The 22,676-nt window shown below is 36.9% G+C and overlaps 1 protein-coding gene across 3 annotated transcripts in view; it reads right to left on the bottom strand.

Annotated features, from left to right (window-relative positions):
• The window catches only part of CEP83 (centrosomal protein 83), a 110,630-nt gene that overhangs the window by 74,195 nt on the left and 13,759 nt on the right, over nt 1-22,676 (bottom strand). Inside the window, exons 1-3 of one of the 3 annotated variants that reach the window (XM_023509437.1) lie at nt 21,201-21,228; nt 9,228-9,490; nt 8,272-8,422 (exon numbers count right to left, since the gene is read on the bottom strand). In XM_023509437.1, coding sequence (XP_023365205.1) covers nt 8,272-8,422; nt 9,228-9,388 — 312 coding nt within the window. In that variant the 5' untranslated portion in view covers nt 9,389-9,490; nt 21,201-21,228. Of the gene's footprint in view, nt 1-8,271; nt 8,423-9,227; nt 9,558-21,200; nt 21,229-22,676 lie in introns of those variants that run through there. The other 2 variants (XM_023509436.1, XM_003783348.3) reach the window with 2 other exon arrangements.

The following is a 22,676-nucleotide window of genomic DNA, read 5'->3' as shown; positions in this document are numbered from 1 at the left end:
AAATTCAATTAAATTGCAGATACCACTCGGAAACAACAATGATTTAAGTCTTATAATGGTGTACATATCACCATTGGCCTGGGTCACCTAATAGCAAATGAAAATTTAGTACTGTGTGGCACCTGTGGCTCAGTGGGTAGGGCGCCAGCCCCATATACCGATGGTAGTAGGTTCGGCCCTGGCCAGCTAAACAACAATGACAGATGCAACAGAAAAATAGCTGGGTATTTTGGTGAGCACCTGTAGTCCCAGCTACTCAGGAGGCTGAAGCAAGAGAATCACCTAAGCCCAGGAGTTGGAGGTTGCTGTGAGCTGTGATGGCATAGTACCAAGGGCAATAAAGTAAGACTCTGTCTCTAAAAAAATAAAAAAGAGTGAAAATTTAGTAATCTTCTGATCCATGAGGTCTCTAACATAGACTCTCTAAGACTTTTTCTTTATCTCCTAGGCATCTTATTAAAAATAAACAAGCACACACAATAAAATCTCTCTTCCTCTCCCCCTCAAGTAAAAATAAATAAAAGATATAGAACAGAGGATTTTTCCCAATTGACTTCTAATGGAATACTATCAATATATGTCTCAAAAGAAAGCTAGAAGAATGCTTTATCATACAATAATCTAGGTATCATTACCTACATAAAATCTATAAACACAAATCTTAACACTTGCCATATTAATAGTAAGGCATGGTAGCTCATTTCTATAATCCCAGCACCTTGTGAAGCCAAGGGTAAACGTTCCTGTGACAAAAATTGTTTTATTTTTTTTGAGACAGAGGCTTACTATGTCACCCTCAGTAGAGTGCTGTGACATCATAGCTCACAGCAACCTCAAACTCCTAGGTTTAAGTGATCCTCTTGCTTAGCCTCCCAAGTAGCTGGGACTACAGGCACCCGCCAAAACGCCCGGCTATTTTTCTGCTGCATCTGTCATTGTTGTTTAGCTGGCCAGGGCTGGGTTTGAACCCGCCAGCCTTGGTATATGTGGCAGGTGCCATAACCACTATGCTATGGGTGCCAAGCCAAAAAACTGTTAATAAATTAATACATAAAACTGAATAATGCATTTTGATCTTCCTAGAAGCCAAAAGAGGAAGCAACTGGGTTATACAGTTTTCATCACCTGGTACAAAAAGAGCATATAAATTTTTGGTAAAGTAATTTTCCTCATTTAGTTTTATCAGAAATATATTAAATGATTTCTCATATTAAAAAAGGGTTGCTGGGGCTGAGTACGGTGGCTCATGCCTGTAATCCTAGCACTCTGGGAGGCCAAGGTGGGTGGACTGACTGAGCTCTAGAGTACGAGACCAGACTGAGCAAGAGTGAGACCCTGTCTCTTAAAAAAATAGCTGGCTGGGCATTGTGGTGGGCGTCTGCAGTCCCAGCTACTCAGGAAGCTGAGGCAAAAAGAGTGCTTCAGCCCAAGAGTTTGAAGTTGCTGTAAGCTATGACGCCAAGGCACTCTACCCAGGGTGACAAAGTGAGACTCTGTCTTCATTAAAAAAAAAAAAAAAAGGTTGCTAACATGGTATATTATAATAATAATAATAGCTAAGAAGCACTGGCCACTTATATCAAAGCAATGTACTAACACCTTCTATGCAGTTTCATTTCATCCTTACAACCATCCTAGGAGCTAGTAAATATTATGATTCCCATTCACTACTGATGCAGAAGTATTCTCTAAATTAATGTTTTTTGTATCTTTTTCCTATAAAAGCCAAGTAGATGAAATTAAATTTTAGAAAAGGCATTTAACAAATGGACTAGATAATGTTAACACACATTTTTTTTTACATAATCACCTTTTATAAATGTTCATTGAAATACTTCTTGCTGATCTTTGTTGAATTTAACTTTTCTAAAGTTACAATTTCTACAAATTGCAGGCATCCATTAAAGCAAATAGATAAATTGCTTTAATATGTGTGTGTATATATGTTCACATGATGGTTCTTCAGCTTATTTTTGCCAAAAGAAAATGTCACATAGAAACTAAATATGCTTATCTTGAAAAACAGAAACTTTACTAGATAAAGTTAGGGAGGTTAACACATGGAGGAATATCTAAAGTTACTAAGAGGGAGGCTCTGGGGAGGATGATTTCATTTCAATATGAGAGAGAAGATGTCTGACATACTCCAACCCATAAAAAAAGTGGATCACTTTTAAAAGCTCACTAGTTCTCTAGCACTGAAAGCACTGAAGCAGAGAATGAAAAGTCCTGTGTGAAAGATGCCCTAAAAAAGATTCTGCTTTTTATAGTGTATTAATTTCCTAGGTTATCACAGCAAAATACTAGAAGCTGAGTGGTTTAAAATGATGGAAATTTATTGTTTCACAGTTTCGGAGGACTGTTGGCAGGACTATGCTCTCTCAGAAACCTACAGGAAAGACTCTTCCCTTGCTTCTTCTTGTTTCTGGGGCTGTGCTTGCTTACAGCTCCAGACTTTAATCTCTGTCACCATCATCACATAACATTCCCAACTCCCTCTGTTTGTCTCTCTTCTCCTCCTCTTTTAAGGGCACCAGTCATATTGGGTTAAAGACCCACCATACAATAGTATGACCTCATCAACTTAATACCCACTCCAGTAAGGTCATGTTCTCAAGTACTAGCGGTTAAGACTTCAACATATCCTTTTGCAGGATACAATTCAACCTATAAGAGAAGTGAAAGAACACTAAATGATCATCCACTCTAAGATGCTAAGGCTCAGGTATGCACAGGGGAAATGCAACATTATATTATACAAGGGGACTTCAAAAAAGTTCATAAAAACATTTATTATGAATATTTATTATGAAAATATTTAATATGTGCATGAATTTCAAAAATTTTTTCCACCAAAATAAATTCATACTAACGTGTAATAATATGCCTAATGCAATCTGGTTTGAGGTTCTAAGGAGGATAAGGTATCAGTTTGAGAAAAGCCTCATTACAGCAGCATGAATTCTGCTAAAATTGAAGCAAAAACAAACATCAAATTTATGATAAAGCTGGGATGTTAGAATGAGGAAATCCATGATGCTTTATGAAAAGTTTATAGGGACAATGTACCAAAGAAATCAGTAGTTTACAAATGGATAACTTATTTTAAGAAGAGTCAAGACGATGCTAAAAATGAGCCCACAGCAGATCATCTACATCAAGGAAGGAACAAGTTCATCTTGTTCATAACGTAGTTGAAGAGGTCTGATGATTAACAGCAGAAGCAACAGCCAACACGACAGTCATCTCAAATGGTTCCAGTTTACACAATTCTAACTGAAAAAGCTGACAAACTTTCTACTCAACGAATGTCAAACTGCTGGTACAGATCAGCTGCAAAGTAGAAGTGGACCTTTCAATAGGAATTTTAAACAAGTAGGATCAAGATACTCAAGCATTTCTTCAAAGAATTGTAACAAGAGATGAAACATGGTTTTCGGAGTATAATCCTAAAAACAAAGCGCAATCAAAGCAATGGCTACCAAGAGGTTAAAGTGGTCCAAAAAAAAGCAAAAGTGGATCACTGGTCAAAAACAAAGACCAGTGCTCAAGGCATTTTGCTTGATGACTTCCTGTGAGGGCCAAAGAACAATAATATGTACTTATCATGTGAGTGTTTTGAGAAAGTCAAAGTTTTAACAACAACAACAACAAAACCACTTGGGAAAACTTTACCAGAGAAGCCTTCTTCACCACAATGATCCTGTTCCTTTCCTTTCTTTCATCAAATCAGGGCAATTTTATGGGCATTTTGATAGAAAATCATTAGATATCCACCTTATATTCCTGATTTGGCTCCCTGAATATTTTGTTTTCTAATCTTAAAAAATCTGTAAAGGACACCCATTTGTCTTCAGTTAATAATGTAAAACACATTGCACTGATAGTTAAATTTCCAAGATCCTCAGTTCCTTAGAGATGGACTAAATAGCTGCTATCATCACTTGAAAATTACCTTGACCTTGATGGAGCTTATGTTGAGAAATAAAGTTTATATTTCTTACTTTTATCTTTTTAATTCCATTTCTCCACAATTTTTTTGAAGTGCTCTCATACATGAGCAGAACAATAATCCAAATTCACTCATTTATTCCACTTATTCATGTCATTCATTCAACAAATAAGTATTTGCTAGGCATTGTCCTAAGCACTGGAAACACAATGAAAAAAAATTCTTGCCTTCATGGAGCTTGCATTCAAAAATAATAAAAATGTCATCAATTATAATTATCTTTTTTTTTGAGACAGAGCCTCAAGCTGGTGCCCTGAGTAGAGTGCTATAGCATCACAGCTCAGAGCAACCTCCAACTCCTGGGCTCAAGCGAGTCTCCTGCCTCCATCTCCCAAGTAGCTGGGACTACAGGCGCCCGCCACAATGCCCGGCTATTTTTTGGTTGCAGCCATCATTGTTGTTTGGCGGGCCCGGGCTGGATTCGAACCCACCAGCTCAGGTGTATGTGGCTGGCGCCTTAGCCGCTTGAGCCACAGGCGCTGAGCCTATAATTATCTTCTATGTGCTGGGTACGGTAGTAAAAATGTACATGTTATCCCATTAGTCCTCACAACAACACCTATTAGAAATTTTAATTCCTTTACCATACGAGAAAACTAAAGTAAAGAGACATAGTTATTTATTGAGGGTCATTATCTTCATGATGAATTGATACTTTTCAATCATAAAATGCCCTTTTTATCATTAGTGATATTAAAAACTTTGTGTAGAAGTCTATTTTATCTGATATTAACATAGCCACTCCAGCTATCTTAAGCTTACTTTATGTGGTTGATATAAGTAAATATGTTTAGATGTTACTCTCAAGTGACAAAATAATTAAATTCACAATGCTTGAATAATACCTCAAGTATCTTGGGTTCAGCATTCCCAGCTTCCTTTCATATAGGCCTCTTAATTTTTGGAAACAAATTAACATAATGATTCTATAGGATTAAATTACATTTCCCTCTTTAATTCTCATTTCTGAGGTTTTTATTTATCTAAATGTCCTAAATATACCTAGGAACAAAACAGTGAGCATGACAGAGGCTCTAACTAGGCTTAGTGTTGTTCTCAACAATGGCAGACTTCAAGAATTTACTAAATTACAAACTTCCAAGGCAGCTATTAAAGGAAATCTAAAAGTTGGGAGATATGCCAGACTAGATCACTTCAAAGATGCCTTTTTAGTCTACTTATGACTTCAGTATTAATAACACCTTATTATTTGTACTAAGCACATTCTTAGGCAGAAATATGCAGCCTGGTGCTTTTCGGAAATTAGATGAATACAAGAAACTATCATTCATCATTACCTATTAATTTGAAACAGTATATAGTATATAACTTGTAGTAAAGTTAACTGTAGTCAAAGTTTGCCTTTTACTCTACTTTCCAGGCAAATGAAAAATGAATCGTGTAAAAAATATCTAAAGAAACTGCAGCTCAGAACTTCATTACCAAATGTCTTACAATGTGCACATAAATTATATGTACATACTGTTTTTATAGTCTCTTTTAGAAGCTCTTTAAATATAACTACCAGTCTTTTTTAGCTTATTTTTAGTTATAGCATATAGACAAAAATTAGTAAATCTTTTATTTATTTATTTTATTTTTTTCAGAGACATAGTCTCATTTTGTCACCCTGGATGGAATGCTGTGGCATCATAGCTCACAGCAACCTCAAACTCTTGGGCTCAAGTGATCCCCTTGCCTCAAGCCTCCAGAGTAGCTGAGACTACAGATGCTTACCATAGTGCCCTGCTATTTTCAGAGATGCGGTCTTGCTCTTACTCAGCCTCTTGCTCAGGCTGGTCTTGAACTCTTGAGCTCAGGCAATCTACCTGCCTCAGCCTCCCCACGTGCTAGGATTATGTGTGAAACACCATGCCTGGCCCAATCTTTTTTGTTGTTGTTTTTAAAAACACAATGCCAATTCATTTTTTAAAAGAGTTCTGTGTTAGCCTATGGTTTACTTTTTCTTTATGTAATTATACAACCTCTGAAAATTACATAAATTGCAATCATTTAACATATTCAGAAAAATTTTTCCCTCCCTCCCAACAACTATCCAGGGGGGATTAAAAAAGGTGAATTCAACACAACCTCTACCCTAGTAGAAACAAAAAGTGAAAATGTGAGAAGAAAACAGAAATTGACTAAGAAGTCAATTTAGTCTGCTCTGCTGGACAGGGGCCCTGGCTACCTGTGGCCTGGGGCAGAGAAAGGCAACTGGGAGACCCAACAACCACGTCTTTCCCACCCAAGGAGTGTCCATGTCTCCAACTTAGGGTTAATGGAAATCTTTCAGCAGGGTTCCTCACTATGAATCTGGTTCTCCAAGTCTCCTCTGTCATAGCTGTCTGCATGCTCCACTTTCAATGTAAAGTTTCCGATTTCAGCCTCCAGATGAGCCTGCTGGTGTTCAAACAGTTCCTTCCTGGGTCCAGACTCCATGCAGTACACATATGAGTAAGTATATTGCAGAGTATACTAATACTTAGTCAAGAGCTTCTGTAGGTACTGCCAGTCAATCTAGGCCCCCAGATTGTTCATGACCCTATTCTGAATCTTCTCACCAATCTGCTTGTATATCTGTGCCTCTAGCTCCAAGCTTTTTGTTGTGTTTTTCCTACGTCTGAAAGTAGAGTAAGAACTTCTTGAGAGCTTCCCTGCACTGAGCTTGCTAGTTCTGGTGCACAATGTCAGGATTCTCTCTACAAAGACTACACTCATAATAGTACTAGCTGCCCTCAGTCTTCCTATTTCCTGGAAACATCTTGCCAAAGTTGGGCTTACATGTGGAACACTGCATGTAACTGTAGTCTCCATTCTTCTCAGTGTAGATACTGCACTTGCAGGCTTTAGTGTAAACACCAATGTGGCTGGCTGTTTGAGAGTCATCACTCTTCATGAGTCATGCACACTTCATGAACCATTTCCAGATTGTAGCAGAGTCAGTGGGGATGTTATTCACGTACATCTTATGACACTTGAGACAGAGGACTTCACTGCACTGATGACACTGCATTCTGGCAACCTCTAGGACAGCCGAATAACCATAGGACAGCTAGAGGTGATAATGACTCTCCACATAGTCCCCAAAGAGGTATTTTCTGAGCTTGTCTTTCAATTCTTCACCGGGAAGCAATGGAAACATAACATCTTCTGGTGTGCAGAGAGTACACAGTCCTCAGCCACAAAAGAGATTTGTATGCAGTTCTTGACAAGTACTGTGCAGCACTCCTCCTACAGCTACAACAAAACTGGTAGGGACAGACCAGAGTACCTTTTCCTTCCATACTAACTCCATACACACTGCACAGTGGTGACAAGGAGACATATTTTGATCAAGTAGGCTGAACTCGAGTTTTTAATATAGTTGAGATGAACTGAACTTGCATCTGACACTGAGACTTCCCAGTAAACTAATATAAGTTTAGCGACTGAATGAAATACCTTTATGACAGGGGGTAAGCTGGTCATGTGCTCTTTCAGATCAAATAGGTGAACTGGTACTCATTGGAATCAAAGGCTTTGGCCTCCTGTTACTCCACATTACTGGCTACTTCCACATGATAGTCCTCTATGTCTCCAGGGTCCTTGTCCTCCTCCTCCTGGTCCTCTTCCTTGCAATTTGGGTCACAGTTCTCATTGCTCTCAGACTCCTGCCTAATCATGTGCACAGACACCTTAGTATCCAGCTAACTTACAGATCAGGAAAGCAGTTGCTTTTCTCCTCCTCTCCCAAACTTTCTCAACTGCATTAGTACTTTTGCCTTCTATAATTCTTGAAGATTTTTAGGCAGATATCATCCAAATATTCTGTCATGATTTGCACAGGGAGCCATAGCTGGCTCCAGGCAGGCCAGATGAAATGGGTCAGACTATAGTGCAGTAATAGTTGGACCTGTGCTGCTTCCTGCAGAAAAGCCACATCACAGCTCTGCTACATTTTCCTTTAAAAAATATTCCTTAATTCTGAACTTTTAATCAATTCAAACTCACCTTTTCTTTAATTATTCCAAATAATAATATAGTGTTTAAATCAGAATAGGTAATCTAATTCCAATTTACATAAAATAACAGTTTCATAGTTACTCTACGTGGTAGCTAACATTCTGAAATATATGAAAGAAGATGAAATTATACCACCTGGAGATATAACAAAATAATCATTAAGGATATAGAAAGAACTTACCAAATTTATCAAAACTACTTACTTCCTCTAAGCATCTGACTACTTTTAAACTAACTCAAACATATTTTCTTACCTGTGCCTTTATTTCTTCTAAGTCTTTAGTTTTCTGTAATAATTCTTCTTTTAGCTCTTCAAACAGCAGCTGAAATTTTTCCTGCTGAGTTTGCTTTTCATTTAACAGGCGTTTAAGTTCATTTTGTGACTTTATGTACTCATCTTGCAACCTGATTTTTTTAAAAAGAATTCAAATTTAAATGTTTCCTTTGGTTTCCAATTGAATGACTTTATGTAAAGACAACCAACACAACAGAAAAATAAGATCAATATCGTACATTCCTTAAACACACAAATGTCTTTTCTTTAGAGAGTTTCATTTAATTATTAACATAGTAGTATCTGAATGCAATTTTACTTTGAGGAGAAAAACACATTTAGCCCCCTGGATACATTTAATCTTTTATGTTTGCTACTTTCAAAATAAGACTTTTATAAAGTCACAACCTACTTGATAATATACGTAGTTTTAAAGAAAAAAAATCTTAAAACTTTTACTGCATTTTAAAAATTTGTACCCTCATATTAATTTGAAATAAAAATAATTTTACTGCATTAAAAAAAGTTAATGTATACACTAGAAAATAACAAAATTATACTGTATGTTTCAGAGCAAATACTCAACCAAAATAGTTCAATAACTTTTTTAACCAAGCCCCCCACTTCTAAGTTTATTTTTTTATTTTTTATTTTATTTTTTTGAGACAGAGTCTCACTATGTCGCCCCAGTAGAGTGCTATGGCATCACAGTTCACAGCAACCTCAAACTCTTGGGCTTAAGCAAGTCTCTTGCCTCAGCCTCCCAAGTAGCTGGGACTACAGGCGCCCAGATCAATGCCCGTTATTTTTTGTTACAGTTGTCATTATTTAGCTGGTCCGGGCTAGATTGGAACCCACCAGCCTTGGTGTATGTGGCTGGCGCCGTAACCACCATGCTATGGGCACTGAGCCCATTTCTAAGTTTAAGTAATTTACCTTGTGTGTTCAGCTTTCAGAGTCTGATAATTAGTTTTATGATGCTCGCATCGTAACCTCTCATCAATTAACATTTTTTGGAACTCAGATTGAGAATTTGTCAGTCCATTGTCTCCACCAGGAGGAAAAGAGTCCATACTGGTAACTGAGTTGACAACCATGTAAAAGTAAGTTCTGGCTTTTTTATCGTTCTAGGTTTTTTTTCCAAGAGTATTTCCCACTTCTTTCTTGCTTAAGCAGGACTTCAGGAGGCCAAACTATACCTACAGAAAGAAATAAACTACGTTAGTGATCAGTGAGCCTATGTTTTCTTTGGTGCTAACATTTTTAATCACTTATTATTCTCCTCATTTTTATAACAAAGCCCAATTTTTAGATTTTCATTACTTATAAAACATGCAAAAATAAAGTTGAATCATACCTCACAAAATTTTCTTCTCCATAAAAGATTTTTTTTTTCCATAAAAGATTTTGTGACCGTCACATCTACACTACACACACACTACAAGTACAGACTTTTCCAGTTTAGGTGCTTATAGATTCATAAACCACAGTCACATGGCTCCTGGACAAAAATCCATACTCCCAAATCAAGAGAAAAGCCTTTTGGAAATTGGCAAGAGCCTGGGAAAATCATGCTCCTCACAAAGATAACCTTTAGCATGAACTATGTCTGTGATTAATGCTATGAAAGGTCTCTTATTTGACACATGGTAAACTGGGCTTAGCCCACAGATTCAGATGAGAAATTAGTCAACACATAAATATTGATCAACTCCTATGTGTCATATACACTATGTTAAAAAATAGAAAATTAAATCATCTCATCTATCCCCCAAAGTACTGACCGAGCATTAGGAAAATAACTATTTATTGCATCTAGAAATAAAAAATGTTTTAAAAAGTGTTCTTAGAGTAAATAATTTTTTGTTTTGTTTGATACAGAGTCTCACTCTTTTGCATAATAACTCACAACAACCTCAAACTATTGGGCTCAGGTGATCCCCTTGCCTCAGCCTCCACAAAGCCTGGCTAGTTTTTCTATTTTTAGTAGAGACAGACGCTTGCTTTTGCTCTAGGCGCCTAGTCTCGAATTCCTGAGCTCAGGCAATCTACCCACCTGAGCCTCCAAGAGTGCTAGGATTACAGGCATGAGCCACCACACCCAGCTTTAGTATAAATAATTACAAACAAAAATTTTAATTAAAATAGTTCTATCCCCTTTAACTTTACTAATCTTTCTCGCTCTCTCTCTACATATATATATATATATATACACACACACACATATATATTTCTTTTTCCTGATAAAATTCTTCCTTACTCATGTATTATAAATGACTTCTTAATATAAGAAAAGATCTTCGGCCTATGCATACCAACCATTAAATTACTCAATTTAGCCTGAAATATATCACCTCTGATATATTAGTGCCACATCTGCATATTATATAAGAAAATCTTTAAATTGCAATTGGGGTTGCTTTGGTTTCCTATGAAATTATATTTTGATAGAGAAAGAGAAATCCTTCGAGGACACTTTAATCCTTTTACGTTAAACATGTACTAGGATTCAATCCTTGTAAATAGAGTGCACTATCTGTAGCAGCCACCACAAAATAATCTTGTCAAGAACATACATTTGCCAAGGAATTAATGAAGTGGATAGCAAAACACAGACAACAGCACCCTTTCTGATTCACCCACACAGTTTTCAACTTGCTAAGTTTATCAACATTGTTTTGGGCTTCATTTGTTTCTGTCTGTGTGGTTTTTACGTTTCTCAGTTTGTATGTATCTCAAAACTTTCATTATAACCCACATACATTTTTATTTGGGGTGGACACCAGCAACACCAAATGCTGGTCAGCATATGAGGCAAAAGGAACTCTCATTCATTGCTGCTGAGAATGCAAAATGGTACAGCTGTGTTGGAAGACAGTTTGCACACTTACAGCAACTTTATTCTTAATTGCCAAAATTTGGAAGTAACCAAGACATCCTTCTGTGGGTTAATGGATAAGTAAACTGTGGTACATCCAAACAATGGAATATTAGCCAGTGCTAAAAAAGGAATGAGCTATCAAGCCATGAAAAGACATGAACAAACCTTAAATCTACATTAGTAAGTAAAGGAAACCAGTATGAAAAGACTACATATACTCCATGACTCCCAACTATATGACATTCTGGCAAAAAAGCAAAACTATGGAGACAGTAAAGAGATTGCTGATTGCCAGGGGTTAGGGGGAAGAGAGGATAAACTGGTGGACAGTGGAGGATTCTTAGGGCAGTGAAACTATTCTATGTGACACTATAATGATGAGTATATGCTAACACAAATCTGTGAAAACCCACAGCACATAGAACACCAAGAATGGACTCTAATGTAAACTGTAGACTTTGGTTAGTAATGTTGTGTCAATGTAGGTTCATCAACTATAACCAATGCACCACTCTGTTGTGGGAGGTTGATAATGGAGGCAGCTTTACGTGTATAGGGACAAAGCATATTTGGGGACCCTCTACACCTTCAAATCAATTTTATAGTGACTCTAAAACTACTCTTTAAAAACAGTCTATTAAAAGAGAGAGAAGAAAAAAATACAGCAGAAACTATCATAGTCTAAAAGCCTAAAATATTAACTATCTGACTCTATAATGACAGTCTATTAAACCCTTCTCTAGAATAACCATTAAAGGATCCAAAAAGAGTGGAAAACATTAAAATAACTCAAGCACTCTAAAACAGGATTTCTCAACTTCAGCACTTCTGACATTTTAGGGTATAAATAGCAACTCCTTATTATTAAGAAGCTATCTCATACATTATACAAGGTTTAGGAACATTCCTAGTCTCCACCCATTAAATGCCAGGAGCACCACTCCCCTAGGTGTGAAAGCCAAACAATCCACATACAAGGCCTAACAATGAAGTTTGCAGACTCATCCTAGAAAAAATACTCCATTCCTCATTGCTGAATATCACTACAGTCACCTTTGAAATACCCCAGTTAGGAAGCTACATGTTACAATCCCAGTGCCAAGTCTACCCTTCAAAGCAATTTTGGAATTCTTTTTCTGGAATGCCCATCAGAGCTGTCTTCTAAGAGGGTCTGACAATTAAGTTTGTGAACTCAGCCTAGAAAAAGTGCTTTAAAGGGTGGACTAGGCACTGACATAGTGCATAGCTTTCCAAGGGGAATACTTTAAAGCTGACCACAGTGATATTTAGCAATGAGGTATGTAGCACGTTTTCTAGGATGAGTTGCAGGACTTAACTGTCTGCCTTTATATAGCCTATCACCTTCCCCCCCGCCCCCTCCCCGTTGAGAACCACTAGGCTAAAAGAAGACAAGAAAAGGAACCTAAAGCAAGGACGAAAATAGAAACAGTAATACAGAAGATTTAAACAAATATCTCAGTAATTGTATTAATGCACACAAAATAAAAGCTTCAATGAAAGTCAAAATTAAAAGAAAAACAGAACCAAACTACATGCTCTTTTACAAGACAGACTTAAAATATAATGGCAAAGAAACGCAAAAAGAAAAAGGAGAAAAGATATTATAAACATTAATCAAAACATAGATGGTGGAACTATATTAACACCATAAAGTACATTTTAAGGCAAAAAACCCACTAATAAAAATGAAGAGAGGCATTCACAACAATAATGATTAATACACCAGAAAGATATGACAATTTTAAATTTATATGTACTTACTATGGCCACTAAATACATAACGCAGAAGTACTTAAAACTCTAAGGAAAAATAGACAAATTCACAATAATGGGGGGGGAGAATTTAACCACTATTCTTGGTAACTAACAGAACAAGCAAATAAAAAATAACCCATACCCTACCTAACCTAACTGACATAAAGACAACTGCACCCCAAACTATAAAATCACATTCTGTACAAGCACACACGTAACATTTACAAATACTGACCACATTCTAGGTATGAAAAAAGTCTCAAAAATTTTTCAAGACCAAAATGAAACAAAGTATGTTCTCTAATCACAAAGTAACTAAATTAAACTCAATATGAAAAGATAACTGGAAAAGCCACATATATAAAAAAAGAAATACATTTCTAAATAACTCATTAATCAAAGAAAAGGGCAAAACAAATTAGAAAATACCTACAACAAAATAAAAACTTATATTACATATTAAAATTTACGGAATAAAAATACTTCTGCATCCAAGAAGATGGATTAGATATACATTTCCCTATTACCCCCACTAACAGACTCTAAATAATGGAGACCAGCAGGCAGACCAGCTACAGAACTCAGGATACAAGGATGAGCACCATGGCGAGTTTAATTCCTTGGGTTTTCTTTTTCACATATCTCAGGCTTGGAGCTTAAGAAACTAGCAGCCAGAAAACACCAATGGAGTAAGGAAAAAAAAAAAAACTTGAATGGAAGTCTGCAGTCTAGACAAAGGAACAAAAATGGGAGACCCTAACAAAAAAGAAAATGGATAGACAACTGCAAAGACCAAGTAGAAACCAAACTAGGCTTCCACTTTCACCAGGCTGTAACGAAGCCCCCCAATAACCTGCCAGGATGGTGTAAAAGAAGGCTGAGTAGAAAGTGGGGCCCTCCACCTCCTGCAAATGTTAGTGGAGACCACATGGAAAATCTGAATTTTACCCCCCTAAAGACTAAGGAAAAACACCTCCTTCATCCCACTGAAGTGCTATCACAAAAAGTTTAGTGGAGTTAGGACAGGCACCAACATCCTAGGGGTGATGAGGCTACCCTCTCCAGGGTGACAGCAGAGATCACAGGGAGAGCCAAAATCCCAAGCTACCTAGCAATAATGAGGACCTCACCCCAACACAGGTGTCAACCGAGGCTAATTATGGAACCTAGACCTCTATCCCCAACCTGGCAAAAATGAGGTAGCATTTCCCCCTTTCCCCTGTGAGCATCAGAAAAAGCTAGCTAAAATAGAAGGCTTAAATGGGATCTATAGTACCCTAACATAATATCTCAAATGTCCAGGTTTCAATAGAAAATCACTAGTCACACCAAGAATGAAGATGATTTTAAACTCAATGAAAAAAGACAATCAATAGATAACACTGAGATGACAGAGATATTATGATTACCTGACAAGTATTTTTTAAAGCAATGATAAAAACACTTTAATAAGAAATGACAAACAAGTTTGAAATAAATGCAAAAAAGAGAAAGTCACACCAAAAATACAAACACTAGTAAAGAACAGAAGATAAAAAGAACCAAGTAGAAACTTTAGAACTGAAAGATACGATGACACAATAAAAATTTTAGTAATTAGTTCAACAGCAGAAATAGAAAAAAGTATTAAAGCACCAAAAGACGGAACAATAAAGTTTCCCAATCTGAATAAAAGAAAACAGACACAAATAAATAAGTGGTGCCCATAGCACAGTGGTTATGGCGCCGGCCACATACACCAAGGCTGGCAGGTTCAAACCTGCCCAGGCCAGCTAGACAACAATGACAACTGCAACAACAACAACAACAAAATAACCGGGCGACATGGCGGGTACCTATAGTCCCAGCTGAGGACTTGGGAGGCTGAGGCAAGAGAATTGCTTAAGCCCAAGAGTTTGAGGTTGCTGTGAGCAGTGACGCCACAGTACTCCACCAAGGGCCACATAATGAGACTCTGTTTCAAAATAAATAAATAATACTCAGAGACTATCTAGATAAAATAAAGTATCTATCATTTCTATCATCAGAGTATGATTCCCTTTATGAAATATCCAGAATAGCTAAATAACATAGAGACAGAAAGACTGATGGCTGTCAGGAGAATACAGGAAAGAATATAGGAAAATGGAGATTGACTATAAATGGGTACAAGCTTTTCTTCGGGTGGTAAAATGTTTTATACCTAGATGGAGATGGTAATCAGACAGCATTCTGAATGTAGTAAAGGCCACTAAATTATATATTTTTAAATCTTTAGTTTGGCTCTGTGTGGTGATTTATACCTATAATCCCAGCACTCTGGGAGGCCAAGGCAGGAGGATCACTTGAGGCCAGGAGTTTGAGACCAGTGTAGGGAACACAGTGAGACCCCCATCTCTATAAAAAAATTTTTTTTAATTAGCCAGGAATGGTGGCACATGTCTGTAGTCCTAGTTACTTTGAGGGCTAGGGTAAAAGGATTGCTTGAGCCCAGGAATTTGAAATTACAGTGAGCTATGATCATGCTACCACACTCCAGCCTGGATGACAAAAAAAGAATCTATCTCTAAAAAATAAAAAATTAAGGTGTATACAAAAAAAGCACTATAAACACCAGGCTTGATTTTATATTTTTAAAATACCTTCCTTTGAGAATACAATCAAGACAAGAAAGTCCATTATTGCCACTTGCATTCAAATTGTATTAAGAAACTAAAACAGCACAAAGAATGGTATATAAAAATACCGAAAAAGGAAAAGAAAAACTTTCCTTATACACAGATATCTTCTGACTGTGTATGCAGAAAATCTAAAAATTAAGAATTTATAGGCCAGGCACGGTGGCTCACACCTGTAATCCTAGCACTCTGGGAAACTGACACAGACGTGTCAAACTGAACTGCTTAAGGCCAGGAATTGGAGACCAGCCTGAGCAAAAGTGACCCTCATCTCTACAAAAAATAGAAACATTGGCCAGGCACAGTGGCACATGCCTGTTATTCCCAGCTATTCAGGAGACTGAGGCTGGAGAATCACTTAAGCCCAGGTGCTTGAGACTGCAGTAAATTATAATGACACCATGCACTCTAGCCCAGGCCACAGAGCAACACCCTATCTAAGAAACAAACAAACAAACAAACAAACTAAAACCCCAAAACCAAACCAAAAAAAAGAATTTACAAAGAAATAATTTTAAAAGCAACCAAGTTAGGAAGACAAGATTTCTATACAGACCAATATACAAAAATTAGTTGTGTTCTATATACTAGCAACAAAACTTGTTTTTGTTTTTTGAGACAGTTTCATTCTGTTGCCCTGGGTAGAGTGCTGTGGCATCACAGATCATAGCAACCTTGAACTCTTGAACTCAAGTGATCCTCTTGCTTCAGTTTTTCATTTTTAGTAAAGACAGAGTCTTGTTCTTTCTTGTCAGGCTGGTTTAGAACTCATGCCCACCATGGCCTCCCAGAGTGCTAGGATTACAGGAGTGAGCCACCACACCCAGCCTAACGAGACATTTTTAAAGACATGCTTAATAACATAAAAAATGTCAAATACTTAGGCAAAAAGATAAGCAAAGCCATCATATGAAAGAACTATATCTTTTTATTTAAAAAAAAACCTCTGTTAACCAGTTTGATGAAAATATTTCAAATTGTATATAAAACCAGCACATTGTACCCCATGACTGCATTAATGTACACAGCACTGATTTAATAAAAAAAAAGAAAAAAAACCCTAACAGAGACATACACCAAGTTGTACGGACTGAAAAACAATACTCTAAAAGACATAAATTCTCCCCAGACTGATCTACAGATAAGGCATCAATCAATACCCAAAGAGCATGTGTAAGCGTGAGAAACTTAATATGCTGACTTAAAAATTTATATCAAAATACAAAAGACAAAGGCCAGTAACAATAGAAACTTTTAAAGAGTAAGATAGGAATCCTTTATCTACTGGATATCAAGACTTACTACAAATCTACAGTAATTAAGAGGGCATGGTATGCCACCACCTTAATTATAGACAAAGACATCAACAAAACAGAATACAACCCAGAAACAGATCCACCCACATGAAACACTTAATTTAGAATAAAGGTGGTTTGCTCAACAGTAGATAAAACAGAGTCTTCAGTAAATGCTGCTTGGACAACAAGATCACCTTCTGGAAAAAAAGAAGGTTGGGCCTTTCATTATTTTATACACTAGAATTAATCCTATTTGGACTGACTAAATGTGAAAAGCAAAAGAACAAAGTTGTCAGAATATAGGAAAAAAGGCTTGGTGCCCATAGCACAGTGGTTACGGCACCAGCCACATACACAGAGGCTGGTAGGTTCAAACCCAGCCCAGGCCAGTGAAGCAACAGTGACAACTGCAACAGAAAAATAGCTGGGCATTGTGGCAGAGCCTGTAGTCCCAGCTACCTGGGAGGCTGAGACAAGAGAATCGCTTAAGCACAAGAGTTTGAGGTTGCTGTGGGCTATAATGCCCATGGCACTTAACCGAGGGCAACATAGTGACACTCTATCTCAAAAAAATAATAATAAAATAATCTTCAGTAACTCAATGCAAGAAAAGAGTATATATCCAAAAGACTAAAAGGCAATTCCCTGATAAATAATGAGACAGAATACCTTTTCTTTGTTTACTGGCCACTTAGTTATCCTCTTACCATGGTCAGACTTCTTTCTCTGATTTCAACCAGTCCCTTGTGAGATTCCTAACATATATATTAGATATTTGACATATACAACAAAAGAAACAATTCCTACTGTGTAGGGTTTACCAGATAAAGAAATTCATAATGCAAATTTTTTAAAGTACATAGTTCAAACTGTAATAAGAAGGAGAAAATGAAACATTATCTTTCAGCCTACTAGTCAGTGAGCACTTACGGGCTAGTCTCCATGAAAGGCAATTTTTAAAAGACTAGCATACCCCTTCTCTAAATTCATTTTCCTCTCTTTGCAACTATTACACTCACATAATCATATCCACATGCCCTTCCCACCACTTCTTTTGATTGGCCCCAGCTCTACAGACCTACATATGACATTTTCTTTTGCACAGGCACTGTATCTTAAGCAGTGAGTGGTACAATGTCTGCCTAAAAGTATGGTAATTCAAAATATTCAATAAGCACAGCTGCTGATGCTCATGGAAAGCTTCCAAGACACATTCCATTAAAAAGCACATGCTATGCCTTTGAACATTTCAAAACAATGGTTTAAATACTACACGCCTCAAAGTGAATGTTGTTTTTAAAAAACAACATTAAAAGTCTAGGGAGAGCCTATATCAGGCATTTATTTCACTTATAAACAAAACATTAGAAATCAATTTCTTCAAAATCCAGAGACTCCTACACTAGTCACTGAAACAGCCTTTGGACAGCCATCACAGGATGTCTTGGTGTACAAAAAATGTCACAACTTGACACTCTGCCAGAACCTGAAGTGCAGCTGGGAGCAGACCCTTCAAAGCCCTGGTGAGGTGCCAGGCCCCATAACTGTGATTTAGAAAGAAACAAGGAAGGGCAAAGAAAGGAAAGGAAGAAGATATGTATTTGAGTGGTTAGCAATCAACCACCAAGCCCTCTAAATTAAAATGTTATTCTAATAATTGTATTGTCTCCCTCTGAACAGCTTAATTCACACAAAAGAATTCTAGAAAGCAGGATTCAGTAATCAGTCAACCTCAAATGTTTGGTAGGAAATTATGAAAGTCCCTGAAAACTGTGATCTGAAAGGCAAAGGTGACTTCTGCCCAAACCATTCTTCAAATTCACTTTAATGCTTCTTGATGTAGACTCTATGACATATAACACGGGGACTTCCCAGAAGATTAATGAGCACCTTACTACCTTTGTGTGAGGTGTAGAGTCTTCTTGGCTCACATTCCCATCTTTCTCCTGAACAGAAAAGGCTACCTACCATATGGCTCCACATGCACAATAAAGATTGTCTACTGACGCAACAACATATTCTGAAAACTATTTGTTCTTTAAATAAATCCTGATTGTTTTATTTCCATGAGATTTATGCTTTAATCTCAAAAGTTAAATAGAAAAAAAATTGACAGTTAAAAGTTTAAATGGCATTTTTACTACAGTTGACATAAACATTCTTTTTCATCTTTCAGAATCTATCAAAAAGAAACCATAATATTTTTCACTGTCAGAAACAGGAGATAAATAAAAGTCATCTTCAAGCCATACTGGTTAATTTTAAAACACTGTATCTTTTTAAAAAGCGATTAAGCAACCAGTATTTATTGAGTGATTACTATACTACACTTAGAGTGGTCTACTTATATTAATAAAAAGTCTTTGAGAGATATAAAGAAATATGGAGGCCATCAAGTTAACCAGATTTCTCCTTAGCAAGGAAGAGCCCGCCCACATTCAGGGTAGTATGGATATTTTCTACGTGTCTTTTATATGCCAGATACTTCGCTGAGTACAGGAATACAAATATAAATAAAAGAAAATCCTTGCCTTAAAGGAGTTTATGGTGATCAGTGGACTATACTTGTTCACCAACAATTGCTGACTTACTGAGGATGAAAGAAAATGTACTTTCTTAAATCCCTTTGGACTATTAAAATTATGTACCATATGCATACACTATTCAAAATCACAAATTCAGAAAGTTTTAAAATTATACAATATTGTAATATTGTACTATAGGTACTATGGGTGCACAGGGGAGAGGACTCTAATTCTGTTAATGAAGCTACCAGGGAAATTTTTATAAAGAAGGTAACTCTACGCTAAAAATAGAAAAGCATGCAAGAAAGAAATATCAAGTACAAAGGCATGTGGATGGGAAAGAAAGGGCAGGAGAAAGGAGAACAGCCTAGAGGGGGAAGGCGGGACCTTAAAGGCCATGTGCAGAAGATTGAAGTTTATTCTAGGGTCTTGGGGAACCACTGAAAATTAAGTTTGTGTATAGATGGAAGACAGTACAGGATATGATCAGATTTCTATTTCAGAAAAATAAGATTATTTGTGAAAGACATCTTTTGGAGGAAGAAGGGATAGAAGAGAGAGAAAAAAAAAATGAGATCAATAGTCTAGGAAAGCAATGATAAAAGATAGTGTTAGCAGCAGGTAGTCAAGAGGAAATAGTCTTAAAATTAGGCAGAAGGATTACCCCATCCCACCAAAAACACAATTTTTTTTTTTTTTTTGATACAGAGCCTCAAGCTGTCCCCCTGGGTAGAGTGCCGTGGCATTACAGCTCACAGCAACCTCCAACTCCTGGGCTCAAGCGAGTCTCCTGCCTCTGCCTCCCAAGTAGCTGGGACCACAGGCGCCCGCCACAACGCCCGGCTATTTATTGGTTGCAGCCGTCATTGTTGTTTGGCGGGTCCGGGCTGGGGATTCGAACCCGCCACCTTAGGTGTATGTGGCTGGCGCCTTTGCTGGTTGGGGTATAGGGGGCGAGCCAAAAAAAAAAAAAACAATATTTTAATGTCACTGGTTAAAAGGGCAAGCAGAAAACCACACCAAAGGGAGAGAAAGAGGCACTAAAATGGAATCTAGGTAAAATGGAAGAAAGGTTGTTTCAAATACTACAATGACTTCACCCACTAGTCCCCATAAGAGAGAAATCAAGTACAGTGACCACTGCAGAAGCCTCTTAGTAACTGGCAAACACCATCACAGTAAAACACTCAGACTATCCACTTTTCTCCCATAGGGATTTCATATGCAGAGGGGATAAACTCTTAAAGCTGGCTCTGTCGGGAACAAAGACATAAAATAAGGATTTTGTTCCTTAAATGTCCACCTGCTGCTACACCTCCTCATTCTTTCCTTCAAACAAATCATCTCTATAGCAACAAACTCTTAAGAAATTTGTGGGTGGGAAGCATATGTTTATGGAAAAATATGAATTCAAGAACATGGAGCTACTTTATTTTTCCCTTTAATAGAAAAGATACACAGTTAGGACACAACTGAAAAACCAGAAACAGACATGAAACAGGAAAAAAAAAATTTAACACAAGGAAATGTAAAAATTGTGTGATTGATGCTGCACATGTTTATATGAAAATTCTTTTTATAGGTTACAATGACACCTTGTGGTAAGACTTTTTAAATTATACAAATTATCTTGGAGAATATTTTTACAGCAGAGATATAAGAAAACTAGTTTAGAAAATAGGAAAAGACCAAAAGCATAATATTAACAAGGTATGGACATGTATAAGAATTTATTTAGAAAATGGAGGTTGAATCAAACTTTAGGGTAGTACCTGTGGCTCAAAGCAGTAGGGTGCCGGCCCAATATACCAGAGTGGCAGGTTCAAACCTGGCCCTGGCCAAAAACTGCAAAAAAAAAAAAGAAAAATCAAACTTTAAAAAGTATCACAATACCAAGTAGGCGAAAGCACCTTACTGACTATACATAGAGGTTGAATATCTCTTATCTGAAATGTCTGTGATGTGAATCCTACTGTCTCACTGGCTCATAATTTCAGAGAAAGCTTGAGGGAAGATATCACAAAGATTGCTAACCAATTATACATGCTTATGATAGTTATCAAGAAATTTCTACCTAAAAAATAAAGAAGTCTGGCGAGGACAAGCTGGTCACCAAAAGCTTTCAAAATGAACATATCCTTTGGCCTAGTAATGCTACATGTTAGGAATTAATTCTAAGAAGCTAATCAGAGATACGCATAAACATGTTTAAGGATCTTCCTTATTTATCACTCAATAGATGTTTAGAGCACATCCTAAATCCAGGTTAGAGTAGAAGATAGAATTAGTTCTCTGTCCTCATGGTACTTACAGTGTTGTTTAGAATGGAAGTACAGGCTACTTAATAAGCATGTTATAAATGCCAAGATACTTCTTATTCATGGGTCAGAAAATTCAACATTGGTAATATGTTAATTTCTCCCAAATTCAATACAATGCTATTCAAATTCCCAGCAGCCAACTTTTATAGAAATAAGCTGATTTTAAAATTCATATAGAAATACAAAAGACCTAGGATAGCCAAAAAAAAAAAAAAAAAAAAACCAAAGTTGGAGTATTTGCACTACCTAACTATAGACTAAAACATCTATAGTCAATGGATTTTTGACAAAAAAATACATGCAAAGTCAATTCAGAAAGAAAGGATAGTCTTTTCAATAAATGGTCCTGGAACAACTGCTCTTTCTAAATTAAAAAAAAATGGACTTCAAGTTGTACCTCACACCATACATGAAAACTCAAAATGAATCACAGACCCAAATATAAAACTTCCTAGAACAAAACACAGGAGAAAATCACTTTGATCTTGTATTAGGTAAAGATTTCTTACATACAACAGCAAAAGCACAATCCATAAAAGAAAAAGTTGACAAACTGGACTTTATCAAAATTAAGAACTTTTGCTCTTCAAAAAATACTGTTCCTAAATCAGCAAGTATGCCAGACTTGAAGAGTGGGCTTATAAATTATGTAATTGATAAAGGACTTATACCCAGAATATACAAAGAACTCTCAAACGAGTAAAAAAAAAAAAAACTAATTTTTTTAAAACAGGCAAAAGATTTGAACAGATATTTCATCAAAGATGGTGATATGGGCTTGGCGCCTGTGGCTCAAGCGGCTAAGGCACCAGCCACATACACCTAAGGTGGCGGGTTCGGATCCCCAGCCCGGACCCGCCAAACAACAATGATGGCTGCAACCAAAAAATGGCCGGGCGTTGTGGCGGGCGCCTGTGGTCCCAGCTA

Source organism: Otolemur garnettii, unplaced genomic scaffold (genome assembly GCF_000181295.1).
Source record: "Otolemur garnettii isolate 467f Iridium unplaced genomic scaffold, OtoGar3 scaffold00007, whole genome shotgun sequence".
NCBI lineage: Eukaryota > Metazoa > Chordata > Mammalia > Primates > Galagidae > Otolemur > Otolemur garnettii.
This window is presented reverse-complemented; position numbering and strand designations above follow the sequence as displayed.